The sequence below is a fragment of the Dendrobates tinctorius genome, unplaced genomic scaffold, assembly GCF_039654945.1.
Source record: "Dendrobates tinctorius isolate UK_male_01 unplaced genomic scaffold, ASM3965494v1 ptg000103l, whole genome shotgun sequence".
Taxonomy (NCBI): domain Eukaryota; kingdom Metazoa; phylum Chordata; class Amphibia; order Anura; family Dendrobatidae; genus Dendrobates; species Dendrobates tinctorius.
The window spans coordinates 35,459,024-35,476,760 of NW_027361771.1; the positions used below are offsets into that span (position 1 = coordinate 35,459,024).

The window sequence follows — 17,737 nt, forward strand, 5'->3', positions numbered from 1 at the left end:
TGCTCAGTAGTGAGGCAGTGCTGTGGAGTCGGGGCATGTACATGCTCAGTAGTGATGCAGTGCTGTGGGGTCGGTGTATGTACATGCTTAGTAGTGAGGCAGTGCTGTGGGGTCGGGGTATGTACATGCTTAGTAGTGAGGTAGTGCTGTGGTTTCAGGGCATGCACATGCTCAGTAGTTAGGCAGTGCTTTTGAGTCGGGGTATGTACATGCTCAGTAAGTAAGGCAGTGCTGTGGGGTCCGGTTATGTATATGATCAGTAGTGAGGTAGTGCTGTGGGTTCGGGGCATGTACATGCTCAGTAGTGAGGCAGTGCTGTGCAGTCGGGGGATGTACATGCTCAGTAGTGAGGCAGTGCTGTGGGGTCGGGGTATGTACATGCTCAGTAGTGAGGCAGTGCTGTGGAGTCGGGGCATGTACATGCTCAGTAGTGATGCAGTGCTGTGGGTTCGGGGCATGTACATGCTCAGTAGTGAGGCAGTGCTGTGGAGTCGGGGGATGTACATGCTCAGTAGTGAAGCAGTGCTGTGGGGTCGGGGTATGTACATGCTCAGTAGTGAGGTAGTGCTGTGGTTTCGGGGTATGTACATCCTCAGTAGTTTGACAGTGCTTTTGAGTCGGGGTATGTACATGCTCAGTAGTGAGGCAGTGCTGTGGGGTCGGGGTATGTACATGCTCAGTAGTTTGACAGTGCTTTTGAGTCGGGGTATGTACATGCTCAGTAGTGAGGCAGTGCTGTGGGGTCAGGGTATGTACATGCTCAGTAGTGAGGCAGTGCTGTGGGGTCGGGGTATGTACATGCTCAGTAGTGAGGCAGTGCTGTGGGGTCAGGGTATGTACATGCTCAGTAGTGAGGCAGTGCTGTGGGGTCGGGTATGTACATGCTCAGTAGTGAGGCAGTGCTGTGGGGTCGGGTATGTACATGCTCAGTAGTGAGGCAGTGCTGTGGGGTCGGAGTATGTACATGCTCAGTAGCGAGGCAGTGCTGTGGGGTCGGGTATGTACATGCTCAGTAGTGAGGCAGTGCACTGGGTCGGGAGTCAGGAAATTGAGGAGTTGGAGGTTTAGCTTATCGACTCCACAGCCCTGCTTTGAATTTTAGGGTATGTAGGAGATATTGGAGCCTCTCCTCCATTACAAAAGGTAGTGGTCCAGTTCCTACATACTACTTTTCTAATGGAGAGAAAGGTTCACATTAAGAGGAGAGCCATAGCCAAATTCGGAAAAGCAGTGTGGAGACTGGATTGAATGCCCAACAGTGGTATCTGAAGCACTCGCTAGGAATGTGATCTTTAATTTGTTTTTTCTCGGATAATCCTTGTACCATCAGAAAGACAACTTCTATATTCTTGAGCACTGATAAATTGGTCCTTATTTCTGTGTACTCAAATCGCTTTGCATTCCAAGCAAGGGTAGGAATAAGCACATTGGGGTAAAGAGTTGTTTTCATTTATATCCAAAATTTGAACTAAATGTTTTTCTTTTCATATGCTGTTTGCTAGTATAAATGAATTTTACTTTTTGTAAATACCACTGTACTCGTGTGATCTGGTACTCCCCTTTATTATGTTTTTACCTCAATAAAACTTTGATTTAAAAAAAACCAAAAAAAAAAACCGTTAAAACACTACATACGTAGCTGGAGCTGTCAAGGGTTTTGGCAGTGTAGATGATATTAATTAATCAGAATCTACCTCCATGCACAGAGTTGTACAGTAGTGAGGAAGAAATCCGGAGAGAACGTTACCCCAAACAGCAATCGTGTTGTCTCAGAAGGACGGAGTAGGACTCAGAGCCCCATCATGGAGACTCCACCTCACTCCATGTTACCAGAGAAATACAGTGACCAGAAGATCCTGGACCTCACCAACAAGATCATTGAACTTCTGACTGGAGAGGTGAGCGCTGCTGGGAATACTGGAATAAGGGGCTGATTAATGAAGATTGAGGTAGCGCATTTGCTGAATTAAGAGGCACACACCAGATCATACTTGGGGGCCTCTTCTTAGTGGCGTGTTCCGCATCATAAGTGCTACTCCAGTTGGGGACTGCAATTGGTTTTCTGGCGTAAAAAATGTCCACCAATTTTCATGAATCGGACGGACATGACCATAGCCCATCCCTCCGCGACTCATCCCAAGCTCCACCAATTTGAGCAGAGCTGATTTAAAGTGCTGGGCAGTTTTGCTCCAAAAATTGCTACTTTTCAAAGCTTTTGTGCCATTTTGTAGTGTAAAAGCCTTGATGAATTGGTCCCATAGTGGCTGGATGATGACTGTATCATTGTGTGTCAGGTTCCTATAAGGTGTCAGGATGTCACTGTCCATTTCTCCATGGAGGAGTGGGAGTATTTAGAAGGACACAAGGTTTTGTACAAGGACGTCATGATGGAGGACAACCAGTCCCCAACATCTCCAGGTAAGAGGAGACGATAATGGTAAAGGAGAAATTGATGTAATTCATCATTTGATCATTTCATAGAAAAAATACGAGATGGTTATCATTGCGGTTGCGCACAAACTTTTGCACAATTTGCAACATTTCTTTTTCGTAAATGCATGCACCAATTTTAATAAAGTCTTACATGGATTTTTAAATGGTGTATCAACACTAAAACTTAAAAGGAGGTCGGGAACAAATACATTTATGTTTCAACCTTAATTTTTAACCATCCATAAGAATTGTCGCTTTGTGCTAAATTCACCATTAAGATGCAACATCGGACACATTGGTCTCACTCTCTTTTCCAATATTGAGAAACGTAGTAAACCACAATGTATTCGCTCACTGTGTTTGTGTTTCCTACAGATAGCTCCAGTGAGATAACTTTTCCAGAGGAATGCCCTAGTCCTCTGAATTTCCACGATTGTTTGCAGCAAAATCACTCTGTTCCTCAGGATCTTCAAGTAGATGACGCCAAGGTCTCACTAAATAATATCATTAACACAGAGCCAATAGACTGAAGCTTTTTTTTTTAATTAATGATTTAGTCTTTATCCTTCTGTGTTCCCAGGATATTCTAGAAGAGGATGATGACAGTGACCTACAGGATGACAGTGACCTACAAGATGACAGTGACTCACAGGATCATCAGGTAGATGAAATGGCAGGAAGCTTACATTATATACTCCATTTTTAGCGTTTTACATTTTATATCCGTTTTTCTTGTATTCAAATATGGAAACCAGTGTTTCTGTTTTTTTCTTTCTTGCATATTTAGCTAGAAAATATGGTTCATGTTAAAGTTGAAGTTGTTGATGAAGAACAAGTGGAGGAGATGTATCTGAAACTTGGCCAAATAAAAGAAGAGGAAATTCCTGTTGACATTGACCCAGGTGAGTTACATATTCTCCTAATTACAGTAAGTCTGAACAGCCATCTCTTACTTTATCTCCGCTTATGTTCCACCAGCTTTTGTTTGTACAGTATACCTTAATTATCAATCCATATACAAATGCCATATTGGGGTGTATAATTGTTATAGAATATCATCGAGAGCAGTGGCCCCTTGGATTGTCTTGTATGAGCTACAAGAGTTAGCTCCTAAATAATTCTCCTGTTCTGGAGAGGCTGGCCATTCATTTCAATAACCAACATTTAGTTCAATTGATAGAAATACCCAAAGTTCCTAAAATGGATGCCTCAACATACTTTGTATAGATCAATAGGTCTTTTCCTACACTTATGAGCCACTTCTGCTCCTCCTCCCTTCTGAACTCTTGTGCTTAGCAATAAAGCTATACAGTCATGGCCAAAAGTTTAGAGAATGACACAAATATTATATTTTCACATGATCTGCTGGCCTCTGGTTTTTATGTGTGTTTGTCAGATGTTTTTATCACATACAGAAATATATTTGCAATCATATTATGAGTAGCAAAAGGTTATATTGACAGTTAGAATGAGTTAATGCAGCAAGTCAATATTTGCAGTGTTGACCCTTCTTCTTCAGGACCTCAGCAATTCTCCCTGGCATGCTCTCAATCAACTTCTGGATCAAATCCTGACTGATAGCAGTCCATTCTTGCAAAATCAATGCTTTTATTTTGTCTGAATTTGAAGGTTTTTGTTTGTCCACCCGTCTCTTGATGATTGACCACAAGTTCTCAATGGGATTAAGATCTGGGGAGTTTCCAGGCCATGGTCCCAAAATCTCTGTTTTGTTCCCTGAGCCATTTAGTTATCACCTTTGCTTTATGGCAAGGTGCTCTATCATGTTGAAAAAGGCATTGTTGATCGCCAAATTGCTCTTGGACGGTTGGGAGAAGTTGCTCTTGGAGGACATTCTGGTACCATTCTTTATTCATGGCTGTGTTTTTAGGCAAGACTGAGAGAGAGCCCATTCACTTGGCTGAGAAGCAACCCCACACATGAATGGTTTCAGGATGCTTGACAGTTGGCATGAGACAAGACTGGTGGTTGCGCTCACCTGGTCTTCTCCGAATAAGCCGTTTTCCAGATGTCCCAAACAATCGAAAAGGGGATTCATCAGAGAAAATGACTTTACCCAAGTCCTCAGCAGTCCACTCCCTGTACCTCTTGCAGAATATCAGTCTGTCCATGATGTTTTTCCTGGAGAGAAGTGGCTTCTTTGCTTCCCTCCTTGAGACCAGGCCTTGCTCCAAGAGTCTCCGCCTCACAGCGCGTGCAGATGCACTCACACCTGCCTGCTGCCATTCCTGAGCAAGCTTTGCACTGCTGGTAGCCCGATCCCGCAGCAGAAACACTTTTAAGAGACGGTCCTGGCGCTTGCTGGTCTTTCTTGGGCGCCCTGGAGCCTTTTTGGCAACAAGGGAACCTCTCTCCTTGAAGTTCTTGATGATGCGATAGATTGTTGACTGAGGTGCAATCTTTCTAGCTGCGATACTCTTCCCTGTTAGGCCATTTTTGTGCAGTGCAATGATGACTGCACGTGTTTCTTTAGAGATAACCATGGTTAACAGAAGAGAAACAATGATGCCAAGCACCAGGCTCCTTTTAAAGTGTCCAGTGGTGTCATTCTTACTTAATCATGACAGATTGATCTCCAGCCCTGTCCTCATCAACACCCACACCTGTGTTAATGGAGCAATCACTGAAACGATGTTAGCTGGTCCTTTTAAGGCAGGGCTGCAATGATGTTGAAATGTGTTTTGGGGGATAAAGTTCATTTTCTAGGCAAATATTGACTTTGCAAGTAATTGCTGTTAAGCTGATCACTCTTTATAACATTCTGGAGTATATGCAAATTGCCATTAGAAAAAATGAAGCAGTAGACTTTGTAAAAATTAATATTTGTGTCATTCTCAAAACTTTTGGCCATGACTGTAATCAGTCTTGCCTAAAGGGAAGCTATCATCAGAAAATGACCTATTGTTTAAATCAGGTTCTTGTGTTACATATATTTAAAAAAGGCAATGTTTGGGTTTTTGCTTTTTTGGATCATGATCTTAATTTAAACAAAAATAGAAATTTTTCTATTTTCACACTGGTCCCTGGGGCTTTGTTAGAGTCATATGTCCATTTGGTAGGAGTTTACAGGAGTTTTCTTAACAGGCAGGATTACAATGGCAGGTAGCACCACTATTCAAAGCTAATAACACATTATCCACTATTCACAATAAGTGTTGTCACACCTGACCCTGCTCCACCTCCCTTCACAGTGACTTTTGTACAGGCTCATTAAACACGTCAATACAATAAATAGAGTCGGGGGTTTTACCATTGTGGCTATGTGCATGTGTTGTTTCCTGAAACAAAAGGCAATTAGTCTAAAAAAGCCCCCATTGCAAGATTTCTACGTTTAGTGTTGTATCTTAACCCCTTCACCCCCAAGGGTGGTTTGCACGTTCATGACCGGGCCAATTTTTACAATTCTGACCACTGTACCTTTATGAGGTCATAACTCTGGAATGCTTCCATGGATCCCGGTGATTCTGACATTGTTTTCTCGTGACATATTGTACTTCATGTTAGTGGTAAAATTTCATTCAGATAACTTGCGTTTATTTGTGAGAAAAACGGAAATTTGGCGAAAATTTAGAAAATTTCGCAATTTTCCAACTTTGAATTTTTATGCCCTTAAATCACAGAGATATGGCACCCAAAAAACTTGATAACTAGCATTTCCCACATGTTTACTTTACATCAGCACAATTTTGGAACCAAAATTTTTTTTTGTTAGGAAGTTATAAGGGTTAAAAGTTGACCAACGATTTCTCATTTTTACAACACCATTTTATATTTAGGGACCACATCACATTTGAAGCCACTTTGAGGGGTCTATATGATAGAAAATACCCAAAGGCCCTCCTGATGTATGAGACTCCTGCATCGTTAGAATCTGCCATGAGTTTGGTTATTCGTATTGATCGCCGTTTGCGTCAAGGGGCGCAGGAGACGCTGCCTCTGGGGGAAAGCAGGGGTGCCAGTGTGGTTGCTGCAGATGAGCCCACGGAACCTATGCAAATCGCTGGGGTATCACATGTGCAGCGTCGCGTTCCTGGGTTCAGGAAGCATGGAGCATGTTTTTACTGTGGTAAAAGAGATCATTATGTAAATGCTTGTCCTGTGCTACCAAAGAAAGTCGCACCGGCGGAAAACTGGTAAGCTCAGAGGGTATGGAGGAGGCCCAACTGAGCGTATGCATATCCTTCATGATGGTATCTCAATGTATGCTCCCTGCCAGGGTTATTATTGCGGGCAGAGAGCTACCAATATCAGTGTTTGTGGATAGCGGTTCAGCCACCAATCTCATGGATGAGGAGTTTGCACGCATGGCAGGTTTCAAGATCGAAAAACTCCCTCATCCTATTCGCGTGGTTACCATTAATGCCGCTCCCCTCCCACAGGGGGAGATTACTGAGTTTGTAGCTGAGGTTAAACTCCACATTGGGGTCCTACATTCTGAGTGGGTTACATGTAAGGTACTCAATAATCTCCCAGCACAAATAGTCCTGGGTTTTCCATGGTTGTCTAAGCACAACCCGGTGATTGACTGGAGAACCCAGGACATAGTCCAGTGGAGCAGTTTCTGCCAGGAAAATTGCTTGGCCACATGTGTGTCCGCCGTGAAGTCCAGCCTTCCGGAGGCATTGCTGGATTTTGCGGACGTATTCTCTGATAAGGGTAGCTCAGAACTACCTCCACATCGAGCCTATGACTGTCAAATTAGGTTAAAACCCGGGGCTAAATTGCCAAAGGCGAGGATGTTTAGTATTTCTGGTCCGGAGAGACAAGCTCTTAAGGACTACATTGCGGAGAGTTTAAGTAAAGGGCACATCCGGCCTTCATCCTCACCTGTAGCAGCGGGGTTTTTCTTCATTAAGAAAAAAGATGGGGGGTTACGCCCGTGTCTGGATTTCCGGGAGTTAAACCTGATTACGGTCCGTGATCCCTACCCGATGCCTCTGATCCCTGATTTGTTCAACCAGGTGGCTGGTGCGAAGTGGTTTTCCAAACTTGACCTCAGGGGGGCATATAACCTCATAAGGGTCCGTCAGGGGGATGAGTGGAAGACGGCATTTAATACCCCTGAGGGTCATTTTGAAAGCCTAGTTATGCCATTTGGGTTGACAACCGCGCCTGCTGTGTTCCAACATTTCATAAATGATGTATTTGCTCATGTGCTGGGGAAATTTGTGATTGTGTACCTGGATGATATCCTTATTTATTCGAGCGACCAGGACACTCATTTAGAGCATGTCAGGCAGGTGTTACAGCTGCTCCGTGAGAATAAGCTCTATGCTAAGCTTGAAAAATGCGTGTTTTTTTTTCAAGAGTTGCCTTTTTTGGGATATATTGTGTCCGCCGCAGGGTTTAAAATGGATGCCGCGAAGGTGCAAGCGGTGCTGCGATGGGAACGGCCTGGTAATCTAAAAGCGCTCCAGCGGTTCCTTGGGTTTGCCAACTATTATAGGAAGTTTATTAAGAATTTCTCTACTATAGCCAAACCGCTCACGGACATGACGAAAAAAGGTACCAATCTCGCTATCTGGTCTGAGGATGCGGTGCGTGCATTTGAGCTCCTGAAGAACCGTTTTGCTTCAGCCCCCATTCTGGTGCAACCGGACGTATCTAATCCTTTTACGGTGGAGGTCGATGCGTCTGAGGTAGGAGTGGGGGCAGTACTGTCACAGGGCTCGTCCTTGAGCAATTTGCGTCCATTCGCCTACTTCTCCAAGAAGCTGTCGCCGGCCGAACGGAATTACGACATCGGCAACAGGGAGTTGTTGGCCATCAAATTGGCTTTTGAGGAATGGCGACACTTCTTGGAGGGGGCGGCCCACCAGGTCACAGTCATCACCGACCATAAAAACCTGCTCTATCTGGAGTCGGCCAAGCGTCTGTCTCCCAGGCAGGCTCGCTGGGCATTGTTTTTTACACGTTTTAACTTTCTGGTGACTTACCGTCCTGGGGCGAAAAACACCAAGGCGGATGCCTTGTCCAGGTGTTTTCCGGGGGGAGAACCTCGGGAAGATCCGGTACCCATCCTCCAGGAAGGTGTAGTGGTTTCGGCTCTCACGACTGAGGTAGAGGCGGAGATTGCCGAGGCCCAGGAGGAGGTACCACCAGGACTTCCTGCTAATAAGTCGTTCGTACCCCTTCATCTTCGTCTTAAAGTGTTGGGGGAACACCACGACTCGGTCCTGGCCGGTCATCCAGGGGTTAGGGGCACCTTGGAACTGGTATCGCGCCGCTTCTGGTGGCCAAAAATCCGGCAGGACGTGGTTTCGTACGTGACAGCTTGCATCACGTGCGCCAGGGCCAAGTCGCCCAGAACCCGTCCTGCTGGCACTCTACAGCCTCTGGGGGTACCTAGTAGGCCATGGACAGAAATCTCCATGGACTTTATCACAGACTTGCCTGCCTCGGCGGGAAACACGGTCATCCTGGTGGTGGTTGATCGATTTTCGAAGATGGCGCATTTTGTGTCGTTGCCTTCCTTGCCCAACGCGAAGACGTTGGCTCAGGTCTTTGTGCAGGAGGTGGTCAGACTGCACGGAGTTCCGTCGGACATAGTGTCTGATAGGGGTACCCAGTTTGTGGCGAAGTTTTGGAAAGCTTTTTGCTCACGATTGGGGATCAAGTTGTCTAATTCGTCGGCGTTTCATCCGCAGTCAAATGGTCAAACTGAGCGCATGAACCAAAATCTGGAGCAGTATTTGCGATGTTTTGTGTCTGACAACCAAGAGGAGTGGTCGACGTTCCTTCCCTTGGCCGAGTTCGCATTAAATAATCACCGCCAAGAATCATCGGGAGAGTCTCCGTTCTTTTGTGTTTATGGGCACCATCCTCAATTTTGTACCTTGCGTCAGGGGGGCTCTGGGGGCGTCCCAGAGGAGGACCGGTTAGGAGTTCAACTATCATCGGTCTGGAGGAGTGTGAAACAGCGATTGCTGAGCATGAGTGCAAGATACAAACGTGTGGCTGACTCTAGACGCGTGCCAGGTCCGGACCTGTGTGTGGGTGATTGGGTGTGGTTAGCTACTAAAAACATAAAACTCAAAATTCCATCATTGAAATTGGGTCCAAGGTTTATTGGCCCTTTTAAGATTGCTGCCATCATAAACCCGGTTGCTTATCGGTTGTAGCTTCCTGCGGTATACAAGATACACAACGTGTTTCACAGGTCTTTATTGAAAAAGGTGGTAGGCTCTGTGGACACGACGCCGATGCCACCTCCAGTCATGGTGGATGGCGATTTAGAGTTTGAAGTCTCCAAGGTGGTGGACTCTCGAGTACTGCGCCGTACTCTTCAGTATTTGGTGCACTGGCGGGGGTATGGTCCGGAGGAGAGGTCTTGGGTACCAGCCTCGGACATACATGCGGATCGGCTGGTCAGTTCTTTTCACCGCCGTCATCCGCACAAGCCAGGTCCTATGAGTCTTGACGGCCCTGGGGTCCCTCGTAGAAGACGGGGTACTGTCATGTCGGACGCTGTTCACACCACAGCGTCCGGCAGGCAGCGGTAGTTCCATCTCCGTCCACTATAGCCTCAGTGGCGCGGCTTGATTTTACTCAGGTTATCTGGGGTTAATCTAGCTGGAAATCAGGTGGGATGTTTGGTCACGCCCACGGTCTTTAAATAGTCGTGCTGGCCTGTGGGCGTCACCGATTATAGCTTGTGTTTTGTGCCAAGTGGTTCCGGTCTGGAGAGGAGGTGTTGGAGAGAGAAATTCATATCTGGTGTCGTATGATCCGTTGTTACCTTTTCGCCTTCCTATATTTGTGCTTTGTTTTGCCCTGTTCACATTATAGTATTGTCCTGTGTGGTTGCGGCGCGGTGTGGTTTGAGTTCTCCCTGTCTGTCATTACTGTGTGGGCTTTGGTGGTTTGACAACTCACTGGGTGGAGGGTGGAGGGTTCAGCCTAGGGCTGAGCAGGAGATAAGGAGAGGCTGGAGGCTCAGGCATTTGCACCTTTAGCAAAAACCCTGGGTTGAGGGTCAGACAGGGTTTTCCCTAGTTTGAGGGACTCCGCAGGGGCCCGGGTTTGTCAGCCTCCTTTGACCTAAGCCCCGCATAACAGCCAGTTACTTACCCATTTACACACATTTTCCCCCAGACCCAACATTCTCATTTTGTGTACCAACCTCATATGTGGCATGTTATCAAACGCTTTGGAAAAATCAAGATATACCACATCCAATGACTCACCTTGGTCCAGTCTATAGCTTACCTCTTCATAAAAACTGATTAGATTGGTTTGACAGGAGCGATTCCTCATAAACCCATGCTGATAAGGAGTTAAACAGTTAAGGGCCCGTTACACATAGTGAGATCGCTAGCAATATCGCTGTAACGTCACTGAATTTGTGACGCAGCAGCGATATTGCTAGCGATATCGCTACATGTGATACCTCCGACCGGCTCCCCCGCTGGCTATCGCTGATTGCGCGAGAACGTCCTAGATCATTTCTCGTCGGGCGCTTCCTGTGGCGCCGACGAGCGACGCGTGGACGCGGGCGGGAGGACGTCAGGATCGCCGTGTCTGACAGGTAAGTAGCGACCCCCCCGACCCCTGCGATGTCACTGGTGAGATCTGCCTGTGTGGCAGCTCACTAGCGACCACTTAGCGATGCACCAGCGATCCATATCGTTGTCGGGATTGCTGGTGCATCGCTAAGTGTAACGGTACCCTTATTCTCATTGAGACAATCCAGAATAACATCCCTCAGAAACCCTTCAAATATTTTACCAACAACAGAGGTTAGACTTACTGGCCTATAATTTCCAGGTTCACTTTTAGAGCCCTTTTTGAATATTGGTACCACATTTGCTATGCGCCAGTTCTGTGGAACAGACTCCGTCGCTGTAGTGTCCCTAAATATTCCTAAATATAAGAAATAATGGCTTGTCTATTACATTACCGTATTTTCCAGTGTCTAAGATGACCTTTTAACCCTTGAAAATCTTCTTAAAAGTCGGGGGTCGTCTTATATGCTGGGTGTCGTCTTAAAGGGCAGGTGACGAGCAATCTGCATATGGTGGGGGGAGTGGTCCCGATGACGAAGGGAGGGGGCGTCTCACAGGGAAGCTGTAAGTGACGTAGCCCCCTATTACCTCATTGTGGCAGCGGTACGGCGGTGGCTCTTTGTGGAACGTAAGGGCTCTATGCTGGGTTTTGGCGGCGGCGGCTCCTCTTTGTGGAACATGGGAGCTCTGTGCTGGGGGTTGGCGGTGGCGGCTCCTCTTTGTGGAAAGTGGGGGCTCTGTGCTGGTGGGCGGCGGCGGCGTCTCCTCTTTGTGGAACGTGGGGGCTCTGTGCTCAGGGGCGGCGGCGGCTCCTCTGTGGAACGTGGGGGCTCTGTGCTGAGGGGCAGCAGTGGTGGCTATTTGTGCGTCTGGGCTCCACCGGCATTTTGTCTGAGCCCGGAGGCCCCCGCAGCTCCATTGCAGCGATGCGGTAGCCTCTGGGAAAATGTCCCCTGGGGGCGGCGCTTGCTCAGATTCAGATCTCGTCCCAAGATCTTGGGAGACGAGATCCTTAGGTCACCAGGGTTATCTGGGAAACAATCCAAGTGGCTGTGAAGATAATGCATGGTGATACTCATCACACAGCCAAGGTGACGGAAAGAAGACTGCATTCTTTTTACTAGTTCAGTGTAATTATCTGCTTTATGTTTCCCAAGAAAATTCTGTGCAACCATAGTGAAAGAAGACCATGCATCTGCCTCAGCATCGTTCAATGAATCTTTAAAGTGTGGATGTTTCATGAGCCCTCTGATTTGAGGACCAGCAAAAACTTTTCTGCAGAAGTAGTCGAAGCATATTCCCTCTTTGTTTAGAGCCTTTACAAACTGCTTCATTAAACCTAATTTGATGTGCAGTGGTGGTAAAATGATCTTATTCCTGTCAACCAATGGTTCTGTAACTACATTATTTTGTCATACTACCATGTGTTCTCTGAGGCCACTGTTTTCTCACCCCTTGCTCATTGTGTGATCTACATAAAGGAATAAGTTCTGTTTTATCCAAGCTGCATAATGACTTATGATGTTCAGGTCTGTTGCAATATTAGTGAATACACAGTGAATATAAAAAGTCTACACACCCTGTTAAAATGCCAGGATTGTGTGTCATGCATAAAGATCATACTAAGAAGAATCATTTTATAACTTTTTCCACCTTTAATGTCACACGTAATCTGTACAATTCAACTGACAAATACACTGAAATCATTTCAGGTGGATAAAGAAAAGTAAAGAACCATTATATTAATACTTTGTTGAATTTCTGACAGTGTTCAGCCTTTATGGATAGGAGTCTGTCAGCTTGGCACATCTAGAATTGGCAATCTTTGCCCACTCCTCCTTCTTGCAGCAGCGCTCCATATTTGTCAGATTGCGAGGGTGTCGCCTGTGTACAGCACCCTCTTCAGGTAGACCCATAGATTCTCAATTCTGGCTGGGCTGTTCCAAAATTTTGATCTTCTGGCACAGCAATTCTATTGTTGATTTGGAGGTTTGCTTAGGGTCATTGTGCTAAAATGAGAAACTCCTCTTCAATGTCAGCCTTTTTTTTTTTTTTTTAAATCACGCAAACTGACAATACAAACTTCATAAGAGTGCAAAAGTTACATTAGTAATATAGTCCTTGATCACTAAAGCAATATTGATGTACATAACCACTGCTAATGAAACTGAATCCCCACCCCATTAACACCAACCCCCCGCACCTAGATTCATGAAAAGTTTTTTATAGACAAATCCCAACTGTGAATCCAAACTATAATACATTATCCAAAATACCCTCATCTTCCCAACATTAGCTTATTAAATATTACATCTCCTCTGAGACTACTGAATTACGTCTTATAAAATCACCCCATTCTTTTCCAAATTTGCCAATTGCTCCCCTTTTTAATATACAGTTAGGTCCATATATATTTGGACAGAGACAACATTTTTCTAATTTTGGTTCTAGACATCACCACAATGAATTTTACACAAAACAATTCAGATGCAGTTGAAGTTCAGACTTTCAGCTTTCATTTGAGGGTATCCACATTAAAATTGCATGAAGGGTTTAGGAATTTCAGCTCCTTAACATGTGCCACCCTGTTTTTAAAGGGACCAAAAGTAATTGGACAGATTAAATAATTGTAAATAAAATGTTCATTTCTAGTACTTGGTTGAAAACCCTTTGTTGGCAATGACTGCCTGAAGTCTTGAACTCATGGACATCACCAGACGCTGTGTTTCCTCCTTTTTGATGCTCTGCCAGGCCTTCACTGCGGTGGTTTTCAGTTGCTGTTTGTTTGTGGGCCTTTCTGTCTGAAGTTTAGTCTTTAACAAGTGAAATGCATGCTCAATTGGGTTGAGATCAGGTGACTGACTTGGCCATTCAAGAATATTCCACTTCTTTGCTTTAATAAACTCCTGGGTTGCTTTGGCATTATGTTTTGGGTCATTGTCCATCTGTAGTATGAAACAACGACCAATCAGTTTGGCTGCATTTGGCTGGATCTGAGCACACAGTATGGCTCTGAATACCTCAGAATTCATTCGGCCGCTTCTGTCCTGTGTCACATCATCAATAAACACTAGTGACCCAGTGCCACTGGCAGCCATGCATGCCCAAGCCATCACACTGCCTCCGCCGTGTTTTACATATGATGTGGTATGCTTTGGATCATGAGCTGTACCACGTGTTCGCCATACTTTTCTCTTTCCATCATTCTGGTAGAGGTTGATGTTGGTTTCATCTGTCCAAAGAATGTTCTTCCAGAACTGTGCTGGCTTTTTTAGATGTTTTTTAGCAAAGTCCAGTCTAGCCTTTTTATTCTTGATGCGTATGAGTGGCTTGCACCGTGCAATGAACCCTCTGTATTTACTTTCATGCAGTCTTCTCTTCATGGTAGATTTGGATATTGATACGCCTACCTCCTGGAGAGTGTTGTTCACCTGGTTGGCTGTTGAACTCATCAATGCAAAAAGACCTGGGCACCCACGGAAGACAACAGTGGTGGATGATCGCAGAATAATCTCCATGGTGAAGATTATTCTGCGATCATCCACCACTGTTGTCTTCCGTGGGTGCCCAGGTCTTTTTGCATTGATGAGTTCACCTGTGCTTTCTTTCTTTCTCAGGATGTACCAAACTGTAGATTTTGCCACTCCTAATGTTGTAGCAATTTCTCAGATGGGTTTTTTCTGTTTTTGCAGCTTAAGGATGGCTTGTTTCACCTGCATGGAGAGCTCCTTTGACCACATGTTTCCTTCACAGCAAAACCTTCCAAATGCAAGCACCACACCTCAAATCAACTCCAGGCCTTTTATCTGCTTGAGAATGACATAATGAAGGGATTGCCCACACCTGTCCATGAAATAGCCTTGGCGTCAATTGTCCAATTACTTTTGGTCCCTTTAAGAACAGGGTGGCACATGTTAAGGAGCTGAAACTCCTAAACCCTTCATCCAATTTTAATGTGGATACCCTCAAATGAAAGCTGAAAGTCTGCACTTCAACTGCATCTGAATTGTTTTGTTTAAAATTCATTGTGGTAATGTCTAGAACCAAAATTAGAAAAATGTTGTCTCTGTCCAAATATATATGGACCTAACCGTACACCTTTTTCTCCATTAAGAATTATATTATTTATGCACCGAATAACTTCTTCTTTCAAGGGGGCCTCTATCCAGCCAATGTTTTACAATGGTTTTCCTAGTATGATACAACACTTTAGCTATAGCCAAAAGTATAGGAGAGGAATCTCCAACATCTCCCTCATCGTCAGCTTTTTAGCAAAAGTCTGACAGTTTTGTTGCAAAATTGATATTTGGAACTAATTCCATAAAACTTGACTAAAACCTCAATTTTATCTTCTGAAAAATAGTTCCAAAGCATAATGCTGCCTCCAATATGCTTTACTGTGGGTATGGTGTTATTTTGGTGATGATTAGTGTTGATTTTACACCAAACATACTTTTTGCAATTTTGGCTAGATTCAACCTTAGTCTGATGAGACTATAACACGTTTTTCCCATATGCTTTTGGCAGACTTGATGTAGTCTTTTGCAAAACATAGCTGAGCCGGGATGTTTTTTCTCAATGTTGCTGTAAGCCTATTGGCAGCCTCCTGGACCAATTTACTTCTCAATCATCATATTATATAGCACTATGTACTTACAATTGCTTATTTTGCCTTTCTACCCAGTAAATTCTTCCATTTTCTCTGCTCTATGTAGAAACAGAAAGTTTATTTTCCCTGCAAAAAAACATTCCCCTCTTCATCTCCTGACCTAACTGCTCCGCTCCTCCCCCTGCCTAGGACTCTTGCAGAGAAACATGACTAATAAGGGAAAATTGACCTGCTGTTTCTACATAGAGCTTAGAAGAATTCAGCTTGTCAGTTTTTAATCACATGATGTCATAGACCTAATGGAAAAGAGAAGAATTAGCACGTTAGAAGGACAAAATGAGCAATTGAAAGTACACAGTACTATATAATATGAAGATTGTAATATATTAAGAGGATGAAAACTTTGATGGGAGGAGTGCTTCTTTATTTTTTTAATTATTGAACAGTGTGAACATCTCCAACACATATCTTTTTTTTTATCAACAGATTTTAAAATGGAAGCCAATGACCTCATTCAGGATTCTGCAGAAGAGAATTCCAGTGCTCTAAATATGTTCCCTGTATTTCCTGTTTCTTCAAATGCTTGGGAAAATTCTTTAGATAATTTATATACTGATACACAGAATGAAGATTACATAGAGAGGAAAGTATATCCATGTTTAGATTGTGGAAAATGTTATTATAAAAAAGGAAGTCTCCTGATACATCAGCGAATTCACACAGGGGAGAAGCTGCACACTTGCAGCCAATGTGGGAGGAACTTTGTGTATAAAGCCAATCTGATTGAACATGAGAGATTGCATGCTGGGGAAAAACCATTTTCTTGTTCTGATTGTGGGAAATGTTTTAAGCAAAAATCTCATTATTTCAAACACCAGAGAAGTCATACAGGTGTGAAGAAACGGTTTTCTTGCTCAGTATGTGGTAAACGATTTAAGGACCGATGGACTCTAGATCGCCATGAAAGAACTCATACAGGAGAAAAGCCTTTCTCATGTCCTGAGTGTGGAAAAAGTTTCACTCAGAAATATAGTTTTCTTGAACATCAGAAAATCCATACAGGGGAGAAGCCGTTTCCATGCTCTAAGTGTGGATTACGATTTACGCGAAAATCAAAGCTTGCGCGCCACGAAAGAGTTCACACAGGCGAAAAGCCATTTTCATGTACTGAGTGCGGGAAATGTTTTGCTTTGAAAACTACACTTGGTAAACATCAGAGAGTTCACACTGGGGAGAAGCCCTTTCCATGTTCCGAGTGTGGGAAATGCTTCACCCAGAAATATGATGTGGTAGAGCATCAGAAAATTCACACTGGGGAGAAGCCATATTCGTGCATCAAGTGTGGAAAAGGGTTTATACGCAAATCAAAACTGATTCAGCATGAGCGAATTCACACAGGCGAGAAACCTTATTCATGTTCCGAGTGTGGGAAATGCTTTACGCAGAAACCCGGCCTTGTTCAACATCAGAAAATTCATATTAAATAGAAGAAAATTTTAAAGGATAGACATAATTTATCAGAAAAACTTATGACATTAAATTCGGAACACAAACACTGTATTTATGCATTTCCAGGTCAAAGCCGCCTTTATAATCCAGGGTGATATATAAGGGTACCCTATGTATGTATTTTTCCTTTTTTTTCAGTCTTTTTTATTATTTAAATCAACTTTTCCTAGAATGAATACTGTCTTCCTAGTCTTTAGCAGGATCTACACTAACATTAAGTTTACTAAGGCTTGTTTTAAGTCCTTTGCAAGCCTCCTTGTCCCATTTGTACTCTCCACATTGGTTACCAGAGGTGTGGCAGCTGTGGGTTTTGGGCTGTGTATCCATTGTCTGTTAAATGACTTAATTTGGCATTTTCCTGACTGTAGAGAACAGTATCAGCAGGCACATTATGCCATTCCTCGTCTTGTAGTATGCTATATTAGGTAGAGAACATTTAAGGCTTGGAGAATATTTACATGCTATATAAATTCCATAACATTTCATAACATAAATGAAAAATATTTATTTGTGAGATAACATTTGAGGATTTCTTCAAATTTTGTGCATCCAGAAGTCAAGGTATATAATCTAGTGTAATACATAGGGTTGAAACCATGCCCTAAAGCAAGTATTTATAGGTCATATGCAGGTATGTAGTGTCTGATCTGTAGACATGTCTGGG

The 17,737-nt window shown here is 44.0% G+C and overlaps 1 protein-coding gene across 1 annotated transcript in view; it reads left to right on the plus strand.

Annotated features, from left to right (window-relative positions):
* LOC141100190 (uncharacterized) overlaps positions 1–17,249 on the plus strand; it is a 46,780-nt gene extending 29,531 nt beyond the window's left edge. Inside the window, exons 3-8 of the mRNA XM_073588502.1 lie at positions 1,707–1,898; positions 2,295–2,418; positions 2,809–2,921; positions 3,014–3,094; positions 3,221–3,335; positions 16,051–17,249. Coding sequence (XP_073444603.1) covers positions 1,707–1,898; positions 2,295–2,418; positions 2,809–2,921; positions 3,014–3,094; positions 3,221–3,335; positions 16,051–17,051 — 1,626 coding nt within the window. The 3' untranslated portion in view covers positions 17,052–17,249. The remainder of the gene's footprint in view (positions 1–1,706; positions 1,899–2,294; positions 2,419–2,808; positions 2,922–3,013; positions 3,095–3,220; positions 3,336–16,050) is intronic.
* Positions 17,250–17,737: the final 488 nt, after the last annotated feature.